Source organism: Stegastes partitus, unplaced genomic scaffold (assembly GCF_000690725.1).
Source record: "Stegastes partitus isolate 25-593 unplaced genomic scaffold, Stegastes_partitus-1.0.2 Scaffold207, whole genome shotgun sequence".
NCBI classification, from domain to species: domain Eukaryota; kingdom Metazoa; phylum Chordata; class Actinopteri; family Pomacentridae; genus Stegastes; species Stegastes partitus.
In genome coordinates this window covers 130666-152774 of record NW_007577938.1, presented here as the reverse complement: position 1 = coordinate 152774, position 22109 = coordinate 130666, and the positions used below count along the sequence as shown (strand labels likewise).

The 22109-nt window shown below is 40.4% G+C and overlaps 3 protein-coding genes across 8 annotated transcripts in view; all 3 read right to left on the bottom strand.

The window, feature by feature from the left end:
- Positions 1 to 37: 37 nt before the first annotated feature.
- On the bottom strand, positions 38 to 13651 carry snx27b (sorting nexin 27b). Its single transcript, XM_008280688.1, has 12 exons — positions 13259 to 13651; positions 7421 to 7652; positions 7086 to 7278; positions 6061 to 6125; positions 5868 to 5972; positions 5707 to 5785; positions 4104 to 4267; positions 2680 to 2769; positions 1580 to 1729; positions 1374 to 1502; positions 356 to 415; positions 38 to 266 (listed from the first exon to the last, which is right to left on the bottom strand). Exons 1-12 carry the CDS (start codon positions 13594 to 13596, stop codon positions 171 to 173), a joined length of 1701 nt encoding a protein of 566 aa, XP_008278910.1. The 5' UTR covers positions 13597 to 13651; the 3' UTR covers positions 38 to 170.
- Positions 13652 to 16175: 2524 nt separating this feature from the next.
- On the bottom strand, positions 16176 to 17173 carry LOC103356517 (protein S100-A5-like). Its single transcript, XM_008280687.1, has 3 exons — positions 17094 to 17173; positions 16604 to 16743; positions 16176 to 16530 (listed from the first exon to the last, which is right to left on the bottom strand). Exons 2-3 carry the CDS (start codon positions 16736 to 16738, stop codon positions 16405 to 16407), a joined length of 261 nt encoding a protein of 86 aa, XP_008278909.1. The 5' UTR covers positions 16739 to 16743; positions 17094 to 17173; the 3' UTR covers positions 16176 to 16404.
- A 2412-nt stretch (positions 17174 to 19585) lies between these two features.
- Positions 19586 to 22109, bottom strand: part of LOC103356516 (protein S100-G-like) — a 19445-nt gene continuing 16921 nt past the window's right edge. The window contains exons 2-4 of one of the 6 annotated variants that reach the window (XR_520144.1): positions 21265 to 21286; positions 20893 to 21020; positions 19586 to 19865 (exon numbers count right to left, since the gene is read on the bottom strand). Coding sequence is in view for 3 of the 6 variants with exons in the window: in XM_008280684.1 (XP_008278906.1) it covers positions 19707 to 19865; positions 20893 to 21012 (279 nt within the window). In the remaining 3 variants the exon portion in view is untranslated. Of the gene's footprint in view, positions 19866 to 19976; positions 20096 to 20212; positions 20263 to 20892; positions 21021 to 21264; positions 21344 to 22109 lie in introns of those variants that run through there. The other 5 variants (XR_520145.1, XR_520142.1, XM_008280684.1 and 2 more) reach the window with 5 other exon arrangements.

The following is a 22109-nucleotide window of genomic DNA, read 5'->3' as shown; positions in this document are numbered from 1 at the left end:
ACACCCAGGGATGAAGCCTGGATATTTGAGTAAAACAGACGTATCCTGTGCACATAAAACCCAGATTTAGCGGGGTAACTTCTAAATCACACGAGGTCCTCAGGTAACACCAGTCCTGTGCAGATACGGTTAAAATCAGAGGAATTCACCCAGACTGCTGTATGAGTGGATCATAGACTGGACAGAGGCAGGCAAAGCCTTACCTTGCCACACATACCATCTTTACTGCAGTTCTTATTGTCCTTGTCTGTCGCCTCTTCTTCCACCTGCAAACACACAGCAGCTCTGAGTAAAAGAGAAAAGTCGACTTCTAGTAACGGAGCTGGTCAGTCTGGAGAGAATCAGACTTTCTTACCTCCTTCCTCCACTTGAGCTCACAGAAGACCCTCTCAAAGCACTCATGCATGTAGTTAAACTGAAACACAAAGAGATTTAGACTCACATTGATGACATGTCTTCCTTTAAAAGAACAGCAACAATAGGAAAACGCTGAAGATCAACACTGCTCTCATGTACCAGCTCATAATTCTAAGGTTGTAGCTAGCAGCTGGTTAGCTTACGTTAGCATAAATACTGAAAATGATAACAGAATACACCTCAAAGCACTGCCAAAACGTACTAACTAGCAGCTTTATGTTGGTTAAAGTCTTCTGCATTTTGTATTTGTATGTATTGACATAATACACAATATTTCTCTGCATTGAGTTCTTTTATTTTAATGTCACAGTTTTTTTTTTTTTCATTACTGTCTATTAAGGTAAACAAACACTTGATCACTGCATTAATTAATACAGTTACTCATGATCATTTTTAAATGAATGATAACGGCCATTATTTACAAGCCTAAAACTCATAATTTCATGTTTGGTATGACTGCAGGAGCTGAAACACTTAAATGAGCAAGAACAACATATTAATATTTAAAAATGTGTGTGATACTTAGATATAAAGCTTCAATGCTTAATTCAGAATCAGATTTAGAAATATTTTATGTATCCCTAAAGGGGAAATTGGTTAGTCTTAGAAATGTAAAAATAAAAGATGAACACGAGCAGAAAAATGTGTCCTAAGTGGAAAAGCATAAAATGTAATATTGTACAAAATAAAAATATATAAATACAGTGTAATACATAATAATAGAGTTATGATTGAAAGAATAATTGATTGAATTAATCATCAATTATTAAATGAATCACAAACTATTGTGATAAAGTTCTACATTCTGCACTTGCAGCTTCTTAAGGGTGATCACTTTGCGGTTTCTTTCTTCCTCTGTGACGCTAAACTGAATATCTACATCATTTCTTGACATTTATTGACTAAAAAAACATTGACTGACTGAGAAAATAATCAGCAGCTGCAGCTCCACTCACATAAGGTGTGAATATCTTGACCCAGCGCGGCTTCTTCTCCCCTCGTGCATATTCAAAGCAGAAGGCCATGCCCTCCTCGTCGGTGTCCCACCTCTGCATCTCCCCCCAGTCGAAGGCGATCACCTGGTTCTGGAGCGACACACACGACACCTTTAATACTCATTCGACTTAGTGCACATGCAGCTAGCGCGCTAACAAACTCTTGCCTCCAGCGTGCCCTCCTCGGTGCAGGCGTGCAGCTTGAAGTGGTGGATGCTGATGGCGGTGATCACGTGGCCTTTACGACGGGAGTCGCAGGAGCAGTGGGGGAATATGATCTCGTTGTAGCCTTCGCATCCTCGGAGCAGACTCAGGTACTGAAGGGGACGGAGGAGGAGGACACGGGAGACAGGATGCTTTTAATATCAACTCTGCAGCTTCTCATATTTAACCGTAACAAACACACAGAGTCGCCGTGGTTATTACCTGAACCCTCACTGATTTAAACTTGGTTTTTTTTACCTGCAGCTTTAATATCTCAAAATGTAAATAACTCACGTTTCTACACCCACGAGAACTGTGTTCGTTTTCTTAGCAGGACTTTAGAACTGTGGGACTGCTCGATTCATACTCCTGCACTGAGTTAAAGGATGAGCAATTAATTGATTTCAATTTGAAACAGCGCGAGCAGCAAATTGCGAAACCTGCAATTTAAAATACGCTCAAACTGCAGCATGTTTAATGTGGGATTTAAACTGTTGCCGTCACGCGTTCGGCAAGAATCTAATGTGGCGACGCTCATCGCAATCGATTTTAAATCTATTACACAGCCGAGATTGAACTGAGGCTTGATTTTCTTTTAAATGTATCACAAATCCAATCGAAATATCCGTCCGGAAACCAGCTCGAGAGTGAGAAACTTCTGCAAAACTTCCTCACTTCCTCTGGAGACGTGCAAATCAGGCCACGGCTTCAGAGGCAGAAGTCAGGCTGGAGACGACATCGACCTCCTTCGACTGATTATCGGATTTGATGTTAACTTTACAACCTGTTCCCGATAAAATCAATGAACCTACAAGTGTGCCACTGCTCCTTCCTTTATCTGTAATCACAACTCAGTAGTATCGATCAATGTCCCACCTACAGAATTATCTGATTGGTTACACATCATAAGCAACAGCCAATCACAATCAAAGGTTAAGTGCATGTAAAACAAAGTTAAACAGGTATTTCAGCAAAGTTTTTTGCTGGAGTGTGTGTTTTTCTCAGTTTGACACCAGAGTTTCATGTTCAGCAGCGTGCCGTGCGGTTTGGCTCAGAGACTGACCATGGACATCTTCTTCTGCTCCGCCAGCTTCTGCAGCTGATAAGATTTCTGCTCAGCTTTGATGAAGCCTTTCTTCACGTCGTCCACGGCCTGCAAAGGAGCCAGAGGGATGTAAATATCACCAAAACAAACAAACAAACAAACAAAAAACTCCATGTAATCCAAATCTTCAAACAATTTCTGCTAGACCGTCTGTGATGAAACTTTTACGGTATAAAATATGGACATTTATAAAGAAATCTGTGAAATTATAGCTTTTCATACCAAATATTTTCCAAGATATGTATGCTTTTAAATTGCCTGTTGACCCACTTTTATCAGGCACATTGATATTCAAGGCTGTTTGAACGACAATATCTCAGGAACTATTACAGATGAATGAAATATTCTTAGTTTTATTTTAACCTCTACAACTCTGTTCAACTTGGATCAGACTATTAACTAATACGGTAGTTTCTGTGGTAGAATTAGTCAAACCTGCTCAATCAGTGATGAAAGCTTAACAAAAATAACTTTTAAAAATGTTTTGCGACCAACTATTTCATATTAAAAGTCTTCTACATGTGTAGTTTTGTGTTATTGTGACCTGCAGCTACATGTGGTTCAGAAAATGTCACTCGTTGACATCTGCATTTCAAAGATTTTCATTAACTTGAGCTCAAAGATGGAACTTTTCATATGACAGCTTCAGTGTTTTTTCAGATTTCAGCTCGACTACAATCAGAGTTTATTTGATCTACTTGTCCAATATTGCTGACTCCTAATTTATGACGAGTTTCAAATGTGAAATATCAGTAAAATTTCAGGTTTTTATCTTGAATAGTTCCTGAAAGGGCTGCAAGGTGGCTCGGTGGTTAGCACCGTTGCCTCGCAGCAAGAAGGTCGCCAGTTCGCGTCCCGGTGGGGACACCCGGGATCTTTCTGCGTGGAGTTTGCATGTTCTCCCCGTGCAGCGTAGGTTCTCTCTGGGTTCTTCCTCCCACAGTCCAGAAACATGTTGAGGTTAATTGGTGATTCTAAATTGTCCGTAGGTGTGAATGTGAGTGTGCTTGGTTGTCTGTCTCTAAGTGTAGCCCTGTGATAGACTGGTGACCTGTCCAGGTGAACCTGCCTTCACCTTGAGTCAGCTGGGATAGGCTCCAGCCCCCCACCACCCTAGTGAGGATTAAGCGGTGTATAGATGATGTATGGATGGATGGTTCCTGAGATGTTGTTGTTCAAACAGCCTCGAATTTCAATGTGTGAAAAAAACCTGGTCGAAGGGCAGTTTTCTAAAAATATACATGTCAGAAAGCACTTAATAAATCAAGCTAAAAGTTCAGAAATACTCTTATAAATATCCAGAGTTACTGCCAAAAAAGTTTCATGCAAATCAGAGATGTTTGAGCAGAAGGACGCTGATGATTTAATGAGTTTGTACGCACCTGGTGAAAGAAGTAGTTGACGGCGAGCTGGTTGTCGTTGAGCAGAATCTCTTCTTCTGTGGTGAAGAGCCACTTGCGCAGCGTGAGGCAGGTTCCCGGGATGGCTGAGGTATAATTCTGTACATACAGTTTGTGGGGGAATTCGTTGGGGGCCAGTTTACGCACTGGAGGCAGAAGGAAAGAGGAAAAAAAAAAAAAAACCTCGAGTTTCACAAGCTTGTTAACTTTTAAATTCTGCAAATTCAAAAATCAAGAGTCTGATTAAGACAGAAATGACTAAACAACAGAACAACAAACATAAGAATAAAACAAGGCTGAAGATGAATTTCAGGAAGTGATTTAACAGATGATGTAACTTTAATTTAAATTTAATTAAAAATCAACCAAAGTCAAACATTTAACTAAAAGCTACCTGATGTGAAAACAAGAAAACGATCTTTCTATTTCTAAGGACATCAGAGAGACTTCAGAGGGTAAAAGACAGCAAACACTTCTAAAATTTTAACCTGCGGCTGATTAAAAACACAGACGACTTTCTTCACAACACCGAGGGATTAAAAAAAACAAACAAAAAAATCGCTTTATTTCTAGTTTGCGCTTCGCCTGAAAGAAGCGAGTTCGAACTCTGCGACCTGCGTTCATCAAATTTCTCTCGCGTGTTTGTTGTAGTCGCGCTTCTGACGGAGTGCAGTGGTTCATGGGGAATTAATTTAGCGGTGTGGTGGGCTGAAAACGCTTTAAAAACTATGACACATCCTTGTAACACTGCGTTACTTCTTTTAAAAAAAAAAGGCCTTTCTTTCTACACAAACAAAAAAAAAACCTGAGAGCGTTCGTGTAGCGTCTCTTTCTGGCACTTGTTAGTCAGCGCTGCCTTCGAGCTATTGGCAGCAAACCACTAAGATGCTTTTGTTTCTCCTTGATATATATATTGAAAAAATACAGGAATTTACTCTAGATGACTTGAAGAATTAGTCGGAAAGAATTAAATCTTAAAAAACCATTTGGGTGATTTTATATTAAGTGCAAAATTTGAGTTAAAAAAAAAAAAGAGCTAAAAAAGCTATTTGTAGCCGTTACATGGTGTCAAACTGGCAAAGCTGTATGAAGTTGTTGTTTTTTTTGCTTTGGACTGCATTCAGATGTGGCTTTGAACTCGTCATGCAGAGCTTTGTTTGTGCTGCAAACTAATTAGTCGTGTAGCAACGAGCGACGACTGACAGAGAACCTGTTTCTGGTCGACGTCGTCCTTTCTGTAGCCAAAAATATTTCCGTTCAACTGATTGTTTTTTGCGACCAAATCTTCGTTTTCCTAATCTTTACTCATTTTGCTGCTCACACGTGGAGTCTGAATGTCAACAAACTCTAAACAAAGTTAAGAAAATGTTTCCAAGAAGCCTTAAATCAGAAAAAATAACGTTCTATCAGAAATCAAACTTCTCTGACTCAGAATTGTGGGAGTTTTCTTTTTGTATCGAACAGCAAAATAAACTTGCAGCAGGACGTGTTTGAGTTAATTTGCAAATGAAACGTTGGGGCTGACGCTGTTTTCGGTGGAGAAATGAGCACAGATTTCCAGATTTCATAGATGTTTCCTGCTCACCAAAGGTGTGGTTGATGACCTCGAACAGAGCGAAGTAGCTCGCCGTCACGCTGTCCATCCCCAGTTTCATGACCACAGCCTGGGAGGCAGAAGGAAAGAGTGAAAACAAACAGTGGAACAAACACGGATGACTTTAATAAGGTCATACAGGTGCATGTTACCTGGTACACCTGGTCTGTGGTGGAGTTTTTGCGAACTCTGACGGTGAGCGTGGTTTTGTCGGGCATGGCTATTCTCAACTCCACGTCTGACACGCCGTTATAGTTCTGGGTCATGAGAAAGACAAACTGGACGGTGAGTAACAGACGCCGCATGAGCTGTTTTTTCCAACTTCTTTAAATGTGTTTTTTTTACCTCGTCTGATTCAGACAGGAACTCCTGCATGATGTCACTTTCTCCAATTACCCGAACAGAGCACACTGCCGAGAAAAAAAACACATATTATTAGGAGAAGTCTTTTTAGGCGTGTGTGAAAAATAAAGTGGTTATGCAACGGTGTAGTTACAGTAAAGCCCCAAATTATTCATAGCCAGGCAGGATATTCAGTTATAGTGGACAATCTCAACACTTTTCTCAGTTTGTAGTGTTTTAGAGGGCTGTGAGAAATGGCAGGAACGCTGTAGGAGCTGCATTTTGTAAAACATTGGCAGTAATTTCAAGGATATGAATAATTTTGGATGTGGCATTTTGCGTAAAAATGGGGAAAAAAACAACATAGAAATAGTAAAGGTTTATCATTAACATCTTAACACAATGTCAATGGCATTTCCAGCCAGAAGAAACACACTGGTTACATAGACATTCACTTTAAATCAAAAATTAGGCATGAGTGTGAATCATTTCGGGCTTTACTTTACTGTGCAGCAAGCGAGAGGCATCTGTTTAACTTTCAGGCTTTTGAATTCTCTCTCTCTGAATTCTCTCATGACGTCCATGAAAAGTTTTATCTTATTAGATTTTTATCAAAAAATGGCAATAATTTCAAGAGCATGAATGATTTTGGATGTGGTATTTTTGTTTTAAATGTGAAAAAAGACAATAATAAAACAACAAAAATAACCAAAGACTGTCATTAACATCTTGAACAAAATGTTTTTTGTCACTTGTTTATGTCATTTCCAGCCAACAGAATCCCTCTGGTCAAATAGAAATTCACAATAAATACATATTTGGCATGGGAGATGCATAATTTTGGGCTTAACTGTGTGTACTTTGGCAGTATTCCTGCCAAGCTTCCCTCCACTTTATGACCTGTTGCTTATTCTGGTGCTTGTTGAGATGCAGGACAAGTTTAAAGACGAACAGACTAATCAATCTTAAACCCATAAACCTCTGAGAGGATGATACGAAGCTATGCAAGCACCCCCCACGTCGCTCACCTTTCTCCAGGTATTCCTCCAGGCCTCTGCGCCGGGCGTCCAGCTGCTGCTCCGACAGGGAGAAAGGCCATTTCCCAGGCAGCTTGGGGAACGTGAAGTTGGCAAACTCCCTCTTCAGGTTCTGGTGGAGGATCACAAACTCCCGGTAGCGCTTGGAGCACAGCTGTCTGCCTGCCATGTACACGTTGTACACCTGGAGGACAGAACAGAGCATATTTAAAATGAAAACAAGTCCAAAACACCACAACTAGGATTAAGAAAACTGTAATTTTCTCATATGTTCAGCGCTTAGCTTCATCTATGTGCTGTATGTGTTGGACCAGATGCACACGCACCACAAACTTCTCATGGTTGAGCTCGGTGTGCTTGTAGCTGGGCACGGAGATGGGCACGGCCTGCTTGTCGGAGTAGTCGTAGCAGGACTGAGCCGACCCGTCGTCTCCGGGGTCCAGGCAGTCGGCCTCCTGCGGCGGGACGGACAGCACGGCCAGGACCAGCTCCCTCTCGCCGGCCCGGATCAGATCCACCACCTGCTTGTGCGTCGCTCCTTCCACGTTCACGCCGTTGCTGTCGAATGAAAGACGTAGATGTTAGTGGGGTGAGAGTTTTATTTATTACTCGCATCTACAAAAACTCACTGGACAGTTTGAAAGACATGTTATCTTGTTTAAAATATTTAAAATTACACTTTTTACCAGAGCTAGAAACTGTAAGAACAGAAGAAAGAGTCAGATTTTTAGCGTTCAGACGGTCCTTCAACTAATCATGTGGCAAAAACAACCAAATCTAGGCGTAAAATCATCATAAATGATCAAAACTATTTTATTCTGCATGTATAATTTTAAATAAGTTGCATAAGATCCTGCACAAAACAACAAATTGGGCACACAGAGACAGAGAATCGATGATAGCTTAGCTGTGGGCAACAAATTCTGACTATTCGGTTGAACTGCTGGCAGCGTTTACACAGAGCAGACAGGAGACAAACATGGAAACTAATCAGAAAACATCGTTGAACAATAAAATAAATGCAGCAAGGCTCAGAAACAGTGAACAGAGGAGCAGGGAGACACATTCAGCATGGTGAAACATCTTTCTATAGTTGATGTGCACAGTCGTGTGAAAAAGTTTGTGGAGGTTACAAAAAAACATAAATAGCAAAATATTCCTAGCATGTGAAGCCTCCATTTCTTTTTCCAGTGTTGGTAACACTTGTGAACACTTGGGAAAACAGTTCTCTCTCCTTCTTTGTGGTTGTTCTGTTTCCACAGAGGTGCAGGACTTTATATTGCAGAGAAAGATGTCACAGGAGCACATAAAATAATAAAAACCACAAACCTCGGGGTTCATATTCCCAATCTGACTTGTGATTTTCTGCTTTTAACAAGACTGTTTGTGTCTGTGAAACGTTCCTACGCCACTCTTGTATTGGACTGAAGTATAAAAAACGACTATAAACGTCAAATTACGACTCAGTCAACACGTGACTGCACTGAGTAGGGAAGCCGGCTGATGGCATGTCACTCCAGTTAGTCGTATATGTCGGTTTTATAGCGGCCTGTGGTTTGTATTTCATTCACACATTCTGCTTTCCGTCGCTTGATATTGATGGAGCGCCGTTAGCCGGTGATCAAACTGTCACATCACTGCTGCACATTACATTATATGTGAATCTGATGCCAGTGACGTAACCTCATGAAGGAGTGTGTGTCAATAAAACACAACGCTGCTGTGGGATCAGCACACACTCAGCATCGCCGTTCATCAAATTATGAGATTCTTGGCTCAACTGGAAGAATCATTGAAACCGAAGTGCCAAAAAAAAGTGAATACAGAGCGTAAATGGGCTCCAGCTTGGAAGCAGCTCCTGTTTTATGCACAGTAGTGTGATTACTCTGCTCCCTCAGGAACGAGACCTTGGGTTATGTCATGAGCACAGCTGCACCGGAGCGACGCTGGGCGTGTGCACGTCGACAGCCATGTGTCAGAGGCATGACGGTGCTAATGATAGAGCTGCACAGACCTCACCTATAGTTAACTCTGCCCTGCACGGTCCCGGCGTCTCTGCTCAGCATCACCTCAGGCTATTTCAGACGCTTTAAAACAGGAGCGGCATTCGAACGAAGCCGAGATATTTTATGCATTTAAACTATTCAAGCAACGGAAATGTTAGCTTGGATGCACAAGCTGGACAAACTCTTTTAAGACAATATGAGCGAATGTTATCTGCATAAACCTGAATAAATCCAACTCAATGCTCACAATTTGTGCGGCAAAAAGTACAAGAGTCCGGCTTCTAATTTTATTTGTCGATTATACTGTTGATTCATTTCTAACCAATTCGTTGTTCGGTATAAAAAGTCAGAAAATGGCAAATATGTTTTATCCAACAACTTAGAAACCTGGAAAATATTCACATTTTAAGAAGTGTTTTTTCCTGAAAGAATTACTCAAACTGATCGATCGAGTATCAGAATAGTTGGCTTAATGGAATAATGAACTAAAAAAGGACCTAAATGATGTGCTCCTGACATTTTTCTCCTTATTTTTGTGTACACAGAGTTTGAAAAGAGATGCACGGATCAGAATCTGAAAAGCAAAATTAGGCTCCGAAAAGGAAGATTTGGTCGCGAAAAGAAATCGAAAAGAAATCGATCGAATGGGAATATTATGGTTACAGAAAGGGTGAAGTTGACCTTGAAGCTGCTTCCACCACAAAAGGCAATTAATTAGTCTGACCATTTAAATCAGCCACATCTAAATGCCATTAAAGCACAAAACTCTTTTGGATGTGTACATGTGCACCTGAGAAAGGTTCCAAACTACCTCTTTTATTAGATTTTATTTTATTTCTGACACAGCGATGATTAATTCTTTTCAACCTGTATTTCTTCACATCACAGTTTTGTGCAGCCCTAATATTCACCAGATAAACAACATTTTTTCAGGTAATAACTGATTTTTTTTCCCCTGTTTGCTGATGAACGCATTGACCTTCATATTTGATAAATACATGTTATTTGTTTTTTTTGGAGATGTTAGGGGTCTGTGAGTTGGGTTGAGGAGGTAATAGATGCTTATTCACAGAGTTTGTTGTCGTGCAGCTCCACAGGAACAGGAGAGAAACACTGAAAAGCAGGATCTGGTTGCAAAACAAAATCAGCTTCAGCGACAGAAAGGATGATGTCAACAAAAAGCAGGAAGTCTGTCGGCAGCGTCTGCAGTTGTTGCCACCACACGATGCAACATGAGTCATTTTGATCACGTAAATCAGCACCACAAAGCCTTGCAGTGTTGCATCACATGAAAAAGATTCTAATCTGTGCTTTTCTAACATTTTTTTTCCCCTTTCTATGCAGATGTACACTCTTAAAAAATCCCACCAATCATTTTAGATGAATCAGATAAAGTTATTCGAATCATTTGGTGAGAATCTTGCATTTTTTTTCATGCTGCAGAAGAAGAAAATATTGCTGTTCAGTCCTAGTGCACTGGCAGTTGGGAGGGAGAGCTGAAAAAAAAAAAAACGACTCTGAAACAAGCTGAACAATCCAGGACAGGAAAGGCTCCACTTAGAACTTCTGACTGACGGCTCATCCGTTATGTCATGGCGGGGCTTAAGCTGGCAGCGTGACACCGGGCTAAAGCTCAGCGGACACATGCTCTCTAATACCAATGGTGGCACCAGATAGCTGCACATTAATATGCAATCAAGTAAAGAGAGGCCCTGTGAGCCGCCTGCACGCACAAACGGGGCAAAGCTGAAACCGGCGCCGCTGAGGAAACAGGATGATCGCGTAGGTACGAGAAAGACTCAAACAGGAGACACAAATGCAGCCGCTCTGCAGATGTAGCAGGGGAAAGAGCAAACGTCTTCTACTGCACAAAACGCAGACTAAGCAGTTTGGCAGCGCTTCCCTTCCTGCAGCTTTACGGTGATATAATAAGCACCTGACATGGTGGCCTTTGCACCGACGCTATCAGCACTTCTGACTTGTGATAAACAGTTTATAAGAAGTGTCACCTCTTCTGCCGTCGTAATGTAGGCAATATTTTTTTTTTATTTTGTTCGCACTGTGGCTCACACATCTTCAATCTGCTAAATTCGTTTTCAGTTTAACATTTATGCATAACCTTTACAACCACACAGGCTGGTTACTCTGCAATAAAGCCTGAAAAGCAGGAGCTGTTTATAAATGTGCAAAGAAGTATTGATCAGCCAGAGAATAGCAGGGGCACTATAGCTCTGCAGGCACTTCACTCTGGGTATACTTAGATGCTGTGTACAGACTGTGCCTGGACAGGAAGGCAAAAATACTCCACGGAACACTGTCAGATCTTCTGCTGAATGAGTGTGTAAATATCGAGCCATACAGTGTTTGGGCCTGTCGTATCCACTGCATGTTTTTCGGATATTAAATTTATCAGAATAAATACAGTGATCAAAAGGTTGAGCAAAATAGCTGGTGTAGGGGTGAAACAAAAGGGAGGACATCCAATATCCCTTCAATGTCACAATACACAAAATTGTACCACCTTACAGTAATTGCACTATTTTTAGGTTTAACAGCAGAGTATTTGCTCTGATGTAAAATTAAAAATACACTTTGTGCACTCATGCAGCCCCATATCATGATGCTGCCACCTCCGTGCTTCACTGTCAGGACGATGCATCCACTGTGGTGGTCCTGGTCAGGTTCACACCAAACATGCTGGACTCAACACATTTATCTTCATCTGAGCAAAGAATGCGCTCCCAACATTCATCAGGCTTCTTTTCGTGTTATTTAGCTAGGTATAATCTTGCAATTTCTTTTCCAAAGCGCAAGCAAGGGTGTTTTCTTGTCTTCAGGTCATAGAGGTTGATGCTCACAGTGTCTGAGCTTCACACTAACTCTGGTTTCCACTGATAACCCCTGTACCAAGTCTGGAGCAGCTGCCTTTGTCTGATTTTCACAGCTGGATTGTGAAAGTAGTTCACTGTCTGTGGAGTCATTTCAGGAGGACGACCACTGCAGCCCTGATTAGTGCTACTATGGCTCCTGGTTATTACTACAACTGTGTTTCCACTGACTTGTAGCTACTCACTTACCTTCCTGTCCTTCATCTGAAATCTCACAATCAGATTTGTTCAGTTTCCTCTCTCAATTCTTTTTCCATGTGGAGCCATGATGCAGACACAGCAAATAGGTCCAAAACTGAAAAAGCTCACAGCTCATTTTAGAGCCATATTCATGCAGTTAGACTGATTGGAAATCACAGGTGGACTCAGTTTAGTTTCGGTGATCATTTATTGCTTTGAGTTTCTATTTTGGGGCCTGAATTTTCAACACCATCTTTCTAAAGTGTCTGTTTTTGATTGTTTATGGGAGCAAACATCCTACTATTCAGCTTAGAAATAATGCAATTACTGAGGTGATACAATATTCAATCATTTACCATTTAAACGATCCTGCTCAGTGGCGTATTCGCTGCTTCTGCATACCCTACATACATCCACATGCATGCACACAGAAATAATGGGGTCAACAAACTGCTAGGTTACTGCAGGCCATGCCTTAACAAAGCAGTGTGCAAAAACCAGCCAATCACACAGAGAATTTTAGAGGGCAAAACCAATCAGAAATGAACTGAAGGCATCCCTCCCTTTCTGCATCACCTTATTCTGTGCACACAGACACACTGAAGCGCCAGTGCTGATGCTGGGCTGGATGCTGTGTGTCCTTCTCCATAGCAACAGAGTCTAACATCAGCAAGCCATCTCCATGCATACTAACACCTCGAGCCTGAATGCAGCAGCCACAGCACCGGTCAATACTGGGTTAGTTTGGCAGGGTCACTGGTGGTGGTGCTGATGTTTGAGTCATGGTGCATGTAAACATAGTGCTGCATGCAGGACACAGTGATATGAGTGTGCACACCTGAGAGTATGTGGCATGCTGTGGCTTAGTTCAAGTGTGAGGGGAATCAGTAATGATGCCTGGATCAAACACAGACCCTCCTTTCATTGGGATGCTCTGCCCTGCAGGATGCACACAGTGGCAGCCTGACTGAGGTCCCAGCGGGCAGTCAATGATGCCCAAAAGTCCTCCTTGCATTGAATTTCACTGACGGAGATGAAAGAGTTATTACTTAATTAGCTTGGAGTTAAGCTAACACAGTTAGCCACTTACACCTCCAGGATGCGGTCCCCCTTCGAAATACCGGCTCTGTCGGCGGCTCCTCCCGGCAGCACGGCGCTGACATGCTGCAGCGGCGCGTACAGCTCCCCGTTAATGCTCCGTAGCTGCCCTCCTTCGCTCACTTGCCCCCGAACGTTGAAACCGTAGCCCGAGTCAGACTTCACTATCCGGACTAGCCGCGGGCCCGAGGTAACGGTTGTCGCCGTCTGGCAGCTGCCTCCGCCGCCGGTGACCGGTGTAACGTCGCCGCTGCCGGAGCCGTTCCGGGACGAAGGATGGGGCAACGGAGGGACCGAGGAACAAACTCCTTGTCCCTCGACGTCCGCCATTTCTCTACGCTGTTTGTATCATCCACTCCGGTGCGGCTAACGTTAAATATCCCGCAAACATTAGCTTGTAGTAGCAGGCTAATCAGCTCGGCTAGCTAACCGACCGAGCTGCTCCGGGAAGAGCCGAAGGTGGCCGACGATTCGCGAGAGTCAGCCCAGGGTGTTTAGGACGCGTTCGGTTTGGATCACCGCAGAGCTGCCTGAGCCGAGGGCTAGGACACATTCACTTAATCCTACATTACTTTTTTTTCTTAGCAAATGTTGATGATTAATCGTGATTTTTTTTAATCTTATGAAAAGTTTCTTCTTACCGGAAATGACACAAACTAAACACCGTTAAACATCAGTACAGATAATAATGATACATTTTAACTAAGGTTTGAACAATATGGGTTTTATGTTTTTTGTTTGTAGTTTCTTAATTTTCTCTATTCGGTCTCTTTTGTTGCCCACTAAGGTCCACACCTTAAATCATTATTAATTGTAATGTTCTCCAGACTCTTTTCAGGTTAATCTGTGCCTGACTTCTAACTTAGCTGCTAGCTGTTAGCATTAGCCACCTTGAGAGGAGCCAACTTCCGGGTTTGTGTTTCTTGTTCAGTTTTTGCAGTTTCTGCTTGAGAAACATTTCTGAGTGACTACAGACAGAGAGGAGGCTGCACCAGACCTGAAGTGGCTCATTTAATAAAAAATAGAGATACAAATAATCGGGAAAATGCCAAATATTGGCCATGATAATTGATCTATCCAGAATTGTATCTATTTCTATGTTTTATTTTGTTTGTTGACATTTTTACTAAAATGCTGTGGCCCAAAATGATTCACACTCTTGAAAATATTTGCAAATTTTGGATGAAACGCAGCTTCTATTTTATTCCAAATATTGCTTCTAATTTCCACCATGTTCTAGACGTTCTAATACACTATAAAGTGAGAACCGTTGAGATTATGAAACCTGAGAATTAAACTGAAGAGCCAGATAGTACAGTAAAACACTCAATTATTTATAGCCTTATCGTAGTTTGATTTAGACTATCTGATCAATAGGTTTCTTCTTGCTGGGAATGATATATACAAGCAACAAAAGACAGTAAGACATTGTGTTAAGTATGTTAATGATGAATTTGAACTATTTTCATCGTTTTTTTTTTTAAATGTTTTTTTTTTGCACGTTTATTTATTTATTTATTTAAATATTTGTTTTTTTCTACCAGGTTCTAAAGCGTTCTGTAATTAAACTAGATATCTCTCATTTAACAAACAAATCAATTGCTTCTTTTTCTGGTAATTGTTACTTCATATTTACATAAGATTCCATCCAACAGTCATGCATTAAATATCTATTTATGGCCTTTTTATGTCAAAAAATTTAATGCCCTTTAAGAAAATTAAAGTTATATTGGTATTCATTTGCAGGTATTTAATGTTATTTTATATCCATCCATCCATTATCTATACACCGCTTAATCCTCACTAGGGTCGCGGGGGGGCTGGAGCCTATCCCAGCTGACTTAGGGCGAAGGCAGGGGACACCCTGGACAGGTCACCAGTCTATCACAGGGCTGTTATTTTATATGAGACAGTTAAATTCACAGGCTGTTTTGTCAATATTAGATACATTTTAGATAGAAAACAAATCATAGAATTATGCCCCTCATTCATTCATTCATTCATTCATTCATTCATTCATTCATTCATTCATTCATTCAGTGAGTTAAATGAGCTCCCCTTCATTTGATATGGTTCTTGATCTGATCCACAACAGCACAGTGAAATAACTGAACAACAAACACCAGAGGGCAGCATCAGAGAAGCAGCATCTGCAGAGGAGAACCTGATAATAAACAGAACATTGACTGAAATCTGTATAAACACAAGTTTTAAGATGATTCTGAGACATTATGTAGTCTTAAATTCAACTTTTTAAGCATAACATGCAGGTACACGTCACATTTCTATTAATAAAACATTCACACAGTGACAGAGCAGTGACATGTCGCTGATAAATGATGAGCTGACAGACTCCCCTCTTAATGAACCCGTTAAATGAAACTGTGCCTCATGTTATTCAGTTAGGACTGAATAATTCATTGATTTTAAATCACAAAAGCTGCAGTGTAGGATAATTATTACACAGCATGTCAGACCCAGAGTTTGTTCTTAATTATCTTTATCTTTTATCAACTTGATTGCAGAAAATTCAGCACGAAGATGCTGCTCCAGAGCCATGAAAGGTCCTATAATATTATATTTTTTATTAATATTACTTTATTTATTTCTCTAAACACTGTCACAGCTTTTGTGATAATTGTTTTACCTTCTGTGCCTTTTATATGTAAAGAAATCAATGTTTGAAGCAGTTTATTTTTAAATTAGAATATAGAGCATTTAATATTTTGATGATTAAACTTTTTAAGAATCTGAAATCTTAAAAAAATCACATTGCAATTAAATATTTTCCCCAAATACTTCAGCCCTGTGCAGCACAGAGTCAGGCTCATGATTTTTCATAGTATTTGCAATTATTTTTTATTTTATTTTTGTTGTTGTTGTTGTTTACAAACAGACACAAAACAATATTTCAAAATGTGAAATCTTTTATTTTCTTCATTGGTCACTTCTGTGAATCAAAATCTCCAAATTCAGCACATTTCACTTCCCTCAGATCTCCATGTCAGTCCATCCATGACTGATATCTGTGTGTTTAAATCTGGTTTTCCTTCTTGATAATTGGAAGCACTCATTTTTATTTTATTTTTTAATTTATGCATTCATTAATCTAGAAAAAAAAGTTGTTCTGAAGAGCGTTCAGGCCATCTCGTAGAGCATGCTGAGGGTCACCGCGAAGCTGACAAACTCCTTGAAATCCACTCGGCCGTCGCCGTCTTCATCCAGAGAGTCGAAAAAGTCCTTTATTTCCGCTTTGCTCATGTCCTAGTGAAAGAAAGCAATTGTTAGATCATTCTCATTTAGCCTTTCAGTCGTGAGATGGTCTGCACCTACTCACTTCTGTTCCGGGAACCTCGTTGTGCAGCATCTCTGTGAGCTCTTTCTTGGTCAGGGTTCCTTTCTCGTCGCTGTTTCCGGCGTACTTATCGAAGAGCTCCTTCAGAGATGTGACCGCTTCCGAGACGGTAGTCATGGTGGCTGCGGGGGGAAGATATTGTTGCCTTCTTTAGCCGCTTTTCAAGACATATGATCCAGTGCAGGTGGTGCAACAGAGAAGCAAACTGGTAGTTTGGTGTGACGGGAAAATTTTCATTTACTTTGCATTTAAAAGCTGCTTAGTTCCATCACACACTTCTATAAGCTGCCCTCACTGATTCATTTTCACTTCCTTACTGCACATATGTTCATCTTTTTAAACTTCATGAAGCCTTTAAAAGGAAATCTTGGTAGCTGTACATGTTACATACCAACTATTGAGACGAATCAATGCAAAATCATGATAAAAACATTGCATTTTAAGCAGAAGGTTACAGAACATTTGCTCTTACCAAAGTTGCTCGTGTAAGTCGAGACGATGGAGGAGTTGAATGTGTGAAGAGACCGCAGACCCCAGACCTTTTTAAAACAGGCTTCGACCCACCTTCTTTCCAGCTCCCCTCCCCTCTGTCCGTCTTTTCCTCTTCATCCTGTCGCTTTTCTTCATTCTTTTCTTCTTATCTCCAAATTGTCAAAGTCGTTTTTTTTGTTTTGCTTTTAACTAACGCCTCTGACGCACCAGGAATACCGGTTTGAGCTGTCAAGACGTCTGTTTTAGCTCTCAAATAGCAGAAATGTGATTTTTTTATTAGATAATGACTGATTTATGTCCTTTGTTGGTAACATTGACACCCAAACAGACGATTGCAGTAAAGCTGACAAGCAAAGAAAATGTCAGCGTAGATGCTACATATTATGTAGTGTAAAATAGTGATGTACACAGGTTTATTATCTCATTTGTCACTTTGATCTTGCAGCATTTGATGCTACTTACTGATCAGAATTTACGGCAGCAGTTAAACCAACACAGTTAAAGTCGTAAAAGATCATTAGCATCAATAAATTATGATCATTTCGCTTTATTCCACCGCAGAAAGAATGCATATTAATTTAGAATTAAATGATAAATGTAGCATGCACATTTATAAACGCTGTGCAACATCGATTTTTCTTCATTTACTAGAATATATGCAATTCAGTTTTCTATTTACGCACAGTCTGTGCAATATTAATGTATTATCAGTATTTTTATGCATCAAAAATAAGTGCAATACCGCTGATGTGTGCAATAAGGTTATTTTTTAGATTTAGGACTAGTATATGTTGGTTTATTATTATTCTACTTTCCTTCAATGTTTGTCTCTGCTGCTGTGACGCTGCAAATCTCCCCACTGTGGGTTTAAGAAAGTTATCTTGCCTTATGCTCAGCCGTATGTATTGCCTTGATAACATCTAGTCACACGATGAGAATCCAGCTGCCCTTCATGCCTTCCACGCTACATCACTCTCCTCTCTTAAACTATTTGGTAATTGTTGCACATCCCCCTTTAGCACTTTTAGAATTCAAGTTTCACAAAGTGCTTTGACAGCTAGAAAAAAACCCAGAAGGCAAAGTAGGATAAAGCTAAAACAAAAAGATCACAGCACCGCTTTAACAACTGAGCCAAATTACTTTCAAACAGAGAAACAGAATGATGCTATGAATTTATCAAGTATTATATTCAATATTAAAGGTAAAACTCTAAGATGTGGTATACTGGGGCAGTTATCTGATTATTTTAAAATTATTAAAGCATTAATGAAGCAAACACAGTGTTCACGTTATCTATGTTAGATTGGGAAGAATAACTGTATTTAAAAACTATGCTGACAAACATTAAAAAAACAGTACAGTTTTGTAAAGCAAAGAGAAATAATGATGACGGCTCCTTTCCTGCAGAGTCTGAAGGTTCAAAATGCTGTTTGTTGGAATCCATTAACTGCCATCATTTTGCCCGATGTGAGATATCTGTCTTTGCTTGCTTTCTCTACATTTTAGCACCAGATTGCATCCGAGCTTAAGCGCTGTTGGTTTCTGCTAAAGTATATTTGTCTGCAGCGTGCCGTGTGTTGCACTCATGTTCTCTGTTTTTGGGAAATTAGGCTGCTTTACTATGTACACTGTCTGCCGAAGCAAAAGAGGAAAAAAAAGCCAAACAAGTGTGAGTTCTTCCCTGTGCCATATCACTTAAATGTTCAACAATTCAAAGTTGTGTCACCTTGCAGTAATCAGATTACTTCTAAGTTCACAGTAGGGTATTTGCTTAGATGTCTAATTAAAAACTATTTCCAAAATTAAAATTCACTGCAACAAAAGTCAGTCGTACAGTCACTACTGGGATTCAGATCTTTCATTTTTATATAAATAATTGTCTCATATGTATGACATAGACAATACCACATTTCTGGAGAGATGTTCTGCTATTCTTTATGCTGTTCTTTCCTCATTTTCAAGTTCATCCTTTGTAGAAACTCTTAAGTCAGCACAACAAAGTCAGCACATCTGAATGAAGGATACCACATTTCTGCAGAGATGTGCCGATATTCAGACTATTTTTCAGCTGCTCTTTGCTGGAGGGCTTGTGTTGCTCTGCCGGTCTCTTTTAAATACCCCAAAGATGTTCTGTTGGATTCAAGTCAGGCAACATACTTGTCCAGGTCCTAGTTTCTGACTTCATTCTTCTGTAGAAACTCTTGTGTGATTTTGATCTCTGGATGGTTCTTCTACTGGAATATTCCTCTTCTTCCAGCTTATGCAGACTGGGAGTCATCTAGTCAGCCAGTATTCTGGTTTATCCTCAGACATTCATCTATAAATGTCATCAACACCTTCTGCCCTCATGCAGCCCCATATCATGATGCTGCCACCTCCGTGCTTCACTGTCAGGACGATGCATCCACTGTGGTGGTCCTGGTCAGGTNACATGCAGTGATCGTCACAAACACACAAAGAAACTCACATCACTCACAATTTAAGAGTTTATTCTCTTCCAGGATTAAACACAGACTTCTTTGATAAAACCGTGTACATTGTTGGAACTTTTGCCATTTGAGTGTTTTACACTTTTGCACTTGATGGTCTGTTTTTATTCTGAATCATCATCAAGGGGCTGGCCCTTCTCCTTCTTCTCTTGAAGTTTCTTCACCAAACGGGAGAAGACTTTAAACTCCTCAAAGCTGAGCTGGCCATCACCGTCATCATCCTTCCTCTTAATTATTTTGGGGACACGCTTGAGGAGTCTCTCCTGCAGAACACGTTGTTGCAGTTAGACAGCAGAACATGCGATGAAAGGTGAGTAACATGCAGAACAACAGGTGCATAGAACTGAAGCAGGTAAACTGAACATGTCTCTTACTTTGATGTCATCCTCCCAGATTTCTGCTTCAATCATTTCCTTGAATTCTGCTTCGCTTAAGAGCTCATTGTTACCAGCATACTTTTTAAACATTTTCTCGATATCTTCCATTGCAGCAGCTGGAGAACAACATGAAGAAGGATTTTAAGCCATAGAAAATGGAACACAGAATTTAGTTTTTTTAAATCACAAATTGCTTTCCCTCCCTCTGCAGCTTTGTCTCCATCAGTACTTACCTCAGAGTTCACCAGGTGAAGAGAAGTCAGGTCTGAGTTCAGATGAGACTGATGCTCACTGAGGACAAACCTCCTTTTTATAGCAGCAGACTCAGTGTTTCACATGCAGGTAATTATAGATGAATGTCAAAGAACAGGTGCTGAATCATGGACTAGATATGCAGCCAACTCCTTCCAAACCAGCTTCACAGGTCCATTTGTGCCAAATGTTGCCAACAGAACCTTTTATTATTCAACAAAAGACAGATTCATGTTTGCGCTACTATTATTTGGTCAAACATCCATTTTCACCTCAGTTAGTGACAAGACTCAGGTTTAGGATCCAAGCGCAGGACTCGAGAGTGGGAGTGAATAAAAGTATTTATTCACAAAAAATATCTAAATTACAACACAGAAAACCTCTCTTCAGGTCACTGGACAGAAAAACCACACAAACAAAAAATCACAGCAAAGCTGGAGAACAAAGCATCAAAATAAGGAAACAAGAAATCAGGAGCACTTAGCTTAGAGCTGTGGACGGTCAAGACGGCACAGGGACAGTACATGAACACGACACACTGNACTTTCTCCTGCAGAACACGTTGTTGCGGTTAGACAGCAGAACATGCGATGAAAGGTGAGTAAAATGCAGAACAACAGGTGCATAGAACTGAAGCAGGTAAACTGAACATGTCTCTTACTTTCATGCGACAGTCGTCGCCGATTTCTGTTTCAATCATTTTCCTCAATTCTTCTTCGCTTAAGAGGCCATCGTTACCAGCATACTTGTCGAACTTTTCCTGGACACAGTCATCGGCCATTGTAGCAGCTGGATAAAAACATGAATGAGGATTTTAAGTCATAAAAAATGGAACACAGAATTTAATGCCTTTAAATCACACAGATTAAAATGAGAATAAAGTTAAACTAAGATGTCTGCAAATATTGTAAAGCTTTATGAAATCTCCGGACAGACAGCAGGTTTTTCTCCTCGTCCTGCTCAGAATCTGAATATATTACAGCCTGTTTATTACTTTCCCTCCCTCTGCAGCTTCGTCTCCATCAGTACTCACCTCAGAGTTCACCAGGTGAAGAGAAGTCAAGTCTGTGTTCAGATGAGACTGATGCTCGCTGAGGAGAAAACCTCCTTTTTATAGCAGCAGACTCGTAATGTCTGACATGCAGATAATATTAGATACAAATAAAAAAACAGCCGGTGATTCATGTAGTGGAAATGTGTCCCACTCCCTGCAAACCAGCCTCACCGGTCTTTTTTTTTTTTGTCGAACGTTACCAACAGAACATTTTTCATTCAACAAAAGACATTGCGCTACGTGTGTGTTTGCAAAGTGCTTGTTAGGCAGGTGGAGTCGATCATCTGAAGGTTACAATTCGTTTTTTTATTTACTAGCTGTGAGGTGGAGAAATTCTGTATGTCAGAGTTGAAACAGCGTCTTTACCTCGTGTGCACGTGCGACATGGAATAACCTGCAGAACAATCAGGTTTTTGCTCTCAGCTGGTCTCAGTTTGGTTGATTCATTTGTGAAATTAGATTTAAAAGGTTTTCTTTATTTTTTTTTTTTTTCCTTTACTAACTTTGCCTTTTAGGATTTTTACTGTCACTGTTATGATCCAGCCTCTAGGCTCAGCTGGATGTAACACAAAACCAGATGGAAATGGTTCAGGTGATGCAATTTATTGCTCAGTAACGTAAATGAACATAGCACAGCTGTGACGATACAAAAGAAGCTGGTGGATGTTGCTAAAAATCAAAGAACCAAACGAAGGCTAACAGAGTGCTGAACGCTGGCTAACAGAAAATAAAACCAAACTCCTTAGCCATGATTCAATCTGACAGCAACATCTACACATAACAAAAGAAACTAAAACAAACTAGTGCCTCAAAACATACAGTAC